The following is a 7,824-nucleotide window of genomic DNA, read 5'->3' as shown; positions in this document are numbered from 1 at the left end:
AGACAAGTGCGAAGTTTCAAGCGTGGAAATGATGCAGCCTTTCAAACCCGGCCTGTGGCTGTTGGCTGTGCTCACATTTGTGTTTCCTCTCACACCAGGTTGTATTTTGCATGGATCGTGCTTTGGAGTTTGCTCCCGCTTGTCACCGGTTCAAAATCCTCAAGGCAGAGTGTTTGGCGTTGCTGGGGCGCTACCCAGAAGCACAGTCTGTGGCAAGGTGAGCATCCACGGTCCAGCTGGGGGGGTGTCCTGATAACAACACAAAATATCTCAGCGGAGGAAGAGTTGAGGAGATGGGAAAGAAACTGGAATAGGGAAACATCGCATTTTTGTTAATATCTGTCACAGTGATATCTTACGAATGGACTCGACAAATGCAGACGCTCTGTACGTCCGCGGTCTCTGCCTGTACTACGAGGACTGCATCGAGAAGGCCGTGCAGTTCTTTGTCCAAGCTCTCCGAATGGCTCCTGATCACGAGAAAGCGTGTCTCGCCTGCCGAGTAAGTTGTGGGTGCTGGGGAGGAGATTGCAAAGTTACCAGGTTGGAATTTGGTTGGGTTTTTGGTTTGGTTGGTTTTTAACCAAACACCTGACTTGGTTCTGCTGGATCATCCCTTCTCCCTCCCTAAGCGTCACCATTCGCCAGACCTCCGGTAGCAAGTCCAGCTCTTCCCAAAGACACTCAGCTGCTGCTTTAGCTAAAGCTGAGTTGCTGGAAGCTCTTTCTCAGAAGACCGTGCTGCTTTGAAGACTGCCTCCTTTTCAGTCTCCTTTGTTCCTTGATCAGGTAGAGGAGCAACAAGACTAGGTCTATCAGTTCTAAAAACTTCTGACTTTCAGATTCAATATTAGTGCCTACAGGCTGGCTCGTGTTTGAGCACTCCTCCTTTCATGTTGCTCCTTCCCTCGTTTCTGCTCTGCTGCAGTTCTTTCACCGACTTCTTAAATCTCTTTATGGGTGTAAGCTCGTAAAGTGAGATTCCATTCCCATTTTTTTTTTGGAATACAAAATTTACTTTGCTGTCCTGTTCTCATCTCAGACGTGAGGCAAACTTTGTTCTCATGGAGAGCGCCCGGTGCCAGCCCTGGCTGTTCCTTGGTGCTTCTCCTGGGGCAGAGGCAGAGCAAAGCTGTGACTTCCATGTCCTGTAACGATGTCTGAAACCAAATTAGGGCAGTTACTGTGTTTGGGTACCCTCACCCAGCAAAGCAAGGTTCTCGGCACCCCCAAACCACTTATTTTTTCTTTCAGAATGCCAAAGCACTTAAAGCAAAGAAAGAAGATGGGAATAAAGCGTTCAAAGAAGGCAACTACAAACTAGCGTATGAACTGTACACAGAGGCACTAGGAATAGACCCAAATAATATAAAAACAAATGCCAAACTCTACTGCAACCGGGGGACGGTTAATTCAAAGGTAAGAGGTGGTCACCTGGCAGGTCGTCTTTCCTCGTGCTGCTCACAGCGTAGTTTATAAATTGCAGTTCAGTTATTCTGGGAAGCGTAGGCTCCTCTGGCTGCTGGGGCGGCTGGATCTTTCTAGTGCTGTAGGCAACGTTTCAGGTTTTTATACTTGCACAATGGTTGGATCTGTTCCAAACAGCCAACAAAGTTGACTCCTGAAGAAACAACACTCAAATGCTTGGCTTGCATAGAGTGGGAGGGAGAGGAGGAATGTAGTTTAGCCTTATCTAAATCAGCATAAAGTTATCCTTCTTTGTTTTCTTCCCAGTAATGAGGAGATTTCTTCTCTTATCCTCCTTGTAGATTGTCTGTTTTGCTTTGGGGTTTTTTTTGATCTAAAAATATATGACCCAGTTTAAAAACCCTGGACACTTTTTCCAGATTTGCTGTTGCATTTCAGTCACGCGCTACCCAAAGAAACAGCCGGTCTGTGACGGGGCTTCCCGTTGGTGCCCCGTGTTTCCTCCAGGCTGTTCCTCCTCGGCTGTGGCGGCGGCAGTGCCCGCTGTGCTGTCAGCGAGGCGCTCAGCCCTCCCGCTTGGGCGAGAGACAGAGGCTGCTCTGGCAAGTGGGCTGAGCAGCAGTAATGGGTATTTTACATGGCTGTTTGTGTCTGAAAAGAAGCAGTGTGCTTTTGTTTAAAAAAAACAAAACACACAAAAACACTAAAACCACATACTGTTAAAAGTCTTTAAGTTCACTTTCCTGTCTGGGAATTAGTTTGGACACAGAATAACTTGGGTTTCAGATCATTCTCAGGAAGACCCTTGTTTCCAAGTGTGATTCTTCAAGAAGCACCATCATATAATTCTACCATTTCACTAGCCAAGCTTCCTTTTTTTTTTTTTTTTTTGATGTGGAGCAGAAGCTCTGTGTTTAGAGGGGATTGGAAAAAAATTTCCTAGACTCAGACACAAAACAGTGAGATAATTTTTTTTTTTTCCCAAGATTCTTTGCACCTTTCTTTTGCCTAAAACTGTGATGCTGCTTAGAAGAATTTGTTCTCTGATTGGAATTCCTTCTGTCTGCCGTTGTAGCTTAGGAAACTTGAAGAAGCAATAGATGACTGCACGAACGCAGTGAAGCTGGACGACACGTATATCAAAGCGTACTTGAGGAGAGCCCAGTGGTGAGTGAACCTTTGTAAGGGACGTGCCGAGCCGGTTTGTGGGCAGGAGCCTCCTCCTGACAGCCCTGAGTGACAGGGGAACAAACCTGTCGCTTAACTGAATAAAAGGTTGTGTCCGAAGGGCTGCTGATGTTCTTCCTCTTCCTCACACTGAGGAGAAGCCGGGGAAGCTCTGTGCAGCCTGCTCATGGCTCTGTTTGCGCAGGGTTTGTTCCAGAGCTTCACTTGCTGTGTTTATAGACTGACGTTAGGCGTCCTGTCCCAGGGAGCTTCTCCTTTCCAGAAGGGCTCTGAGATTTTATCCTGGCATGGCTCTTCAGGCTTCCAACAAACTAGACTTTGAAACGGGCTGCCCTGCGTCCCGTAAAGGAGCAGTCAGCTGGGGCTGGTCCTATCTCGGCCACGGATAATAGCACAGTGTGGAGCAGAGAGACTGAGGGAGCTGTGCAAAGCACGTTGGGGTCTGTGTGTCTCCTTTGTAACTTGGCCCCAGGCAGGGAAGTAGTCAAAGCTCTCTTCTGATGATGGATTTTTTTGCTACTTTCCTCAATACTGATTATTCTCCAGTTTGGTACAAAGCTGCCTGGCTTATAGATGAACCAGAACTGTTATTGCAGCCTTCCTGTTGTGCATTCATTTTAATTTACAGCCCTCAGCGTTCTTCTCATCTCGGTAATTGCTAAATTACAGTAGGTAGTTAATATGGGAGTAAGGCTGAAACATGTTCCTCTGGGGTGCCAGGACTGTCACTTCTCGCCAGCACTGCCGGTGTGCGGCGCTGCACCAGCTTCCGTGAAACCTTCCTGGCTGCTATGAGCTCCTGCGGCTGCTGGATAAGTAATTATCAGATCGTTAAAGTAGAACTTGTGCTGCCAGCTGAGATTGCGGTCTCCACGTGGAGCCCGAAGTACGGATTCCTGTGCCAGGATTTCCCACAAGTAGCAGGTGTCAGGGCTTCCAGCCAGCGTAGCCGTGGCCCTTTGGGGGTTCCTCTAATGACTGCTCTTTCCGCAGCCCAGGGCACATCTTCATTCATATCCCCCCAGAAAGTTCATACCTGAGCCCCCTTTTGACATTTCCTGTCATGTGTACCTTGGTCACTGGTCTGTCTTTCCACAGTTACATGGACACAGAACAGTACGAAGATGCCGTAAGAGACTATGAAAAGGTTTACCAGACGGAAAAAACAAAAGGTGAGCGTGCTGGCACTCTGTGTGTGTGCGTGTGTTTCCCTTAACTAGGACTTTTTTGTTGTTGCTTTTGTTTGCTTTTTTCCCCCCAGAGAATATGTTCTAATTTTTAGCCTTTTACCCCAGCAGGACGCTACTGGAAAAGTCCTCAGAAGCAGTCTGACATGTCTGTCTCAGAATCTGGTTTCTCTCCCAGCACTGAATGCTTTTCCTGTAGCTGGAGCAGTGCACTAGATGCAGAATCTCTGGTTGTGGTTCTGGCTCTTAACTGTCACTTCGGTTTTTTAGTGGCCTGAAATTAAAGGCACAGAGTAACCCAGGGCAATGGCACACGTTGGGCTTCGTCCTCTTTTGAAGGAGGAGGCTGTGCCTGACACTAAAGCCGCTTTCCTTTGGCGTTGCGCTTCTTTCCAGAACACAAGCAGCTTCTAAAGAACGCACAGGTGGAACTGAAAAAGAGCAAACGGAAAGACTACTATAAAATCCTCGGAGTTGACAAAAACGCCTCTGAAGACGAGATCAAGAAGGCTTACAGGAAAAGAGCACTAATGCATCACCCAGGTATCCCCAATCTGTGTGTTTTAGAGCATGGGCAGCGGCTTTGATCCCCTCGCTCCATGCATGTGCCCTGAGCAGCCGTCGCTTGGGGGCAGGAATAAATGAGGGGAGGGAACTTCTGGACAAAGAGCAGCTCTGACCCTGCAGATCTGAAATCCGTGTGCGACAGGAGCTGGGAGTGTGTGGTGTTTCCCATTTACACCCGAAAGTAAAAGCTTCTTTCCTCCTTGGTTTTGTGTTCTAGACCGACACAGTGGGGCAAGCGCTGAAGTACAGAAGGAAGAGGAGAAGAAATTTAAGGAGGTGGGGGAAGCCTTTACCATCCTGTCAGATCCCAAGAAGAAGGCCCGCTACGACAGCGGGCAGGATCTAGAAGAGGATGGACTGAACATGGGAGGTGAGTGTTCCTTGTGGAGTTCTGCCCTGGCAGCCTTTGAAAAGATTAGAGTCTAGAGTTTGCTCTCTCCTACGAATCAAACCTGCCGTTGGTGATAGTTCTATGAACTGACTGGGTCTGAAGCTACGAGCAGCCGGGCATCGCTGTGGCCGAGCCGGCAGGTAGCCGCTGCCCTTAGGCAGGAGCCTGTCATAGGAGGCCTGAAACAGCAGAGTAGAGCGATGGTGGGTCCTGTGTGCTGCTTATCCAGAACTCTCGGGTTGCCCCGTGACTGAAATTCTCTCTGACAACTGCCTTCACCCGTTTTCTGCTGGTCAGTGGCCCCGTGCTCCGCTGCTGCTGCGGAGCCGTGCACGGAGTGAGCAGGCTGCTTGTTTGTAGCTCTTTGTCTGCCTGTAGAATTAAGTGACGATTTCTAACCTGTGAGAAACGCAACTGGGTGTTTCACTTCAGCTCACGATTTCCTTCTCTTCCCCGTAGACTTTGATGCAAATAATATCTTCAAGGCCTTCTTCGGTGGGCCAGGCGGCTTCAGTTTTGAAGGTAGGTGGGAGTGTTCTCCTGTCGGCTTTGGAGATGTAAGTACAGAAATCGCTTGCCGGGACAGCTGAGTTTCGTGCACGGATCACCCTCCTCCTCGCAGCTCTGCCTCCTCACGTGTTGTTGCGCTCCCCTCTGCCTCGCTGGGGATCAGCTGCTGGAACTGCCCGCGAACGTCTCACCCCGAGCGGCTTTGCCTGCAGGGTGCTGGTTTCCTGTGTTGTCTCTGAATCTGGAAAGTGCTAATGTCTTTTGTTTTCTTTTTCAGCTTCTGGGCCTGGAAATTTCTTTTTCCAGTTTGGCTAAAAAACAAAACCAACCCCCCCACGTACCTGATCTGCTTCTTTTAACCTTGAATACGGACATACTTAGACTCCTTCCTTCATCATGTCTCGTTGTACTTAGAACAGTTTCATTTCTCTCGGTTGGAGACCTCTGTTTTGTGTGCTGTTGTGTGTGAAGAGGAAACCAGCTCGGGGAGGGGAAGGCTTGTGAATTTTGTTTTACTGTTAACTTTATTAAAAAGGAAAAAAAAAAATAAAGCTTTGAATCTTTTGGTCCCTCCATGCTGGCCCGTACTTTCAGACTGTTCCTGCACCGCAGCAGCAAGGATTTCCCCGGAGTCCTCCCGGAATCCTGACCTGTAAGAGAGTGAAGTGATCTCCTGTTTTGTTTTTAGTTGGCTCCCAAGTGCAGTGTGGCAGCATGTCTGGCGTTTGTGGTAACTTGTAAGTTATATTAATCTTCTGAAAATATTGCCAAGACTCATCAAGTTTCATACAATTGCGTTTTACCTGCCAGCTGTCTTTTTTTGTCTTTTTTTTTTTTGCCATGGTTCTACCAGAACAGTACACTTGGGCATTAACTTAAATGATAATGTGTGAGCTTAATAATTTTGTATCAGAGAAATGCTTCTTTGGATTTAAAAGAGCAGCTTATGTGAGAATTCCCTGTGGTGCAGCTAGAATTAAGGGCTTTGTGGTTTTGCTCCAAGAGTTGTGCTGTTTAAGGGAATGTTGAATTTGCTCTGGGCTGAATTTCTTCACCATACTTTTTTTTTTTTAATTAATCCACTTGAACATTTAATATTTGTGCTAAAACTTGATTTTTGTTGGGCTTGATGTTTGTTTTAGTGTTACTGATCCGTAATGTGGATGAGCTCTTTCTGGCTCTGAAGAGATGCAAAGTAAAATTCAGGTTAATAGTTGCAAGCGGTGACTGTGTGCGGGCAGCAGCGCACTCTCGTCATGTTTACAGGAACTGTACAAATACGTTAAACTACTTGAGTAGTTTTCAACTAGGAGTAATTTACTAGTCCAAAGAAGCAAGGAGAGGCAAGGTTGAGCTCCGAGCTGCCAACCTGTCGCTTGCTTCTCTGGCGCGCGGTGGGGCTGCGCTGCCGCGTCCCGGCTGTGCGGGGTGACCTGTCGCCGTGTCCCAGCCGGGTCTCGGCTCAGGGAGGACTCTGCTTCCACAGCTCTTCCCTTTTGTCAAGAGTGGAGACCCCTTCGGAGCCGCTGCTCGGCCAAGGCGGTGGGTGGGCGGGCGCGAGGGGCTTCCCTGCAGACCCCGACCCTGTTCCCCAGCGCCGATTGCACTCGTGCTGCAGGAGCAGAAGCCGCGGTGGGTTCGTTGCACGAGGTGATCGCGTCGGGTGCTGACGTCTTCGTCTTCCTTCCGAGGGCCGCGCTCGCCCCGTTCACGGGGACGGGGTCGCGGGTGGCTTCGTTTCCAGCGGTCGCGATAGTGTGGTGGTGCTGCCGCTGAGCACTGCGGCCCCGGGGCTGTGCTTTGTCAGAGCTTTTGACAATCTGCTTTCATAGAGGGAAGATTTAAGGGCTTCAATTCTAGTACTGCAGAACAGAGAAAGCGTTTTATAACTTATTCAAAAGTCAGCTTTTAAAATGAGCCGATGCCGAGTAATATTTCCAAAACCAGACTCTGCGTCGTTTTTTCTAACGTCCTTCGTGTCGGTGTAACGTGATGGACTTACCCAGATTGCACGGAGAGCAAAATAAGGTCCTGGTGTCTTTCAGACTCTGAGTCAGCAAATAGCTGGGGAATTGAAATACTGGTCTATGCATCTTGACGCTTCTCCAGGTCCCGTGGCACTTGTAAATCAGAGGTTACAGGACTTCAGTGCGGCATTCTGGATTCATTATGTCTTGTCTTGTGTGTGTTGACATGACTGTACAGTTCGGACTTCTCTCAGTCTTTTAGCACCGTGCAGAGACGTGTCCTGTGTGTGTCAGCGGTTTTTAATATCACTGTTGTTTCCCCCTGCCCCCAGTTAAGCACCACAGGGTTCCTTCTCTCCAGACTTGGAATGAGACCTTCCCTCGGAGGGCAGGACGGGAATGGCTTTGCTTCCGAGAAATCCCATACACCAGATATTGATAAAGCTGTACGTGAATGCATGAGCTAAGGTAGTTAAACAGTAATATGGTGAGTGCCAAGATTTTCTAAGGAGCGCTGTTGTGTGATTCAAGGGGAAGGCGAACACGCATTCCCCTCTGCCCGCGGTGCCGAGCTGTGAGCGGGCAC

The 7,824-nt window shown here is 48.7% G+C and overlaps 1 protein-coding gene across 1 annotated transcript in view; it reads left to right on the top strand.

Moving 5' to 3' along the window:
* The window catches only part of DNAJC7 (DnaJ (Hsp40) homolog, subfamily C, member 7), an 8,640-nt gene extending 2,797 nt beyond the window's left edge, over nucleotides 1–5,843 (top strand). The window contains exons 5-13 of the mRNA XM_009867622.1: nucleotides 99–217; nucleotides 349–502; nucleotides 1,255–1,419; nucleotides 2,504–2,595; nucleotides 3,715–3,788; nucleotides 4,200–4,346; nucleotides 4,588–4,740; nucleotides 5,221–5,283; nucleotides 5,549–5,843. Of these exons, the coding sequence (XP_009865924.1) occupies nucleotides 99–217; nucleotides 349–502; nucleotides 1,255–1,419; nucleotides 2,504–2,595; nucleotides 3,715–3,788; nucleotides 4,200–4,346; nucleotides 4,588–4,740; nucleotides 5,221–5,283; nucleotides 5,549–5,586 (1,005 nt within the window). The 3' untranslated portion in view covers nucleotides 5,587–5,843. The remainder of the gene's footprint in view (nucleotides 1–98; nucleotides 218–348; nucleotides 503–1,254; nucleotides 1,420–2,503; nucleotides 2,596–3,714; nucleotides 3,789–4,199; nucleotides 4,347–4,587; nucleotides 4,741–5,220; nucleotides 5,284–5,548) is intronic.
* Nucleotides 5,844–7,824: the final 1,981 nt, after the last annotated feature.

Source organism: Apaloderma vittatum, unplaced genomic scaffold, assembly GCF_000703405.1.
Source record: "Apaloderma vittatum isolate BGI_N311 unplaced genomic scaffold, ASM70340v1 scaffold24994, whole genome shotgun sequence".
NCBI classification, from domain to species: Eukaryota; Metazoa; Chordata; class Aves; order Trogoniformes; family Trogonidae; genus Apaloderma; species Apaloderma vittatum.
This window is presented reverse-complemented; position numbering and strand designations above follow the sequence as displayed.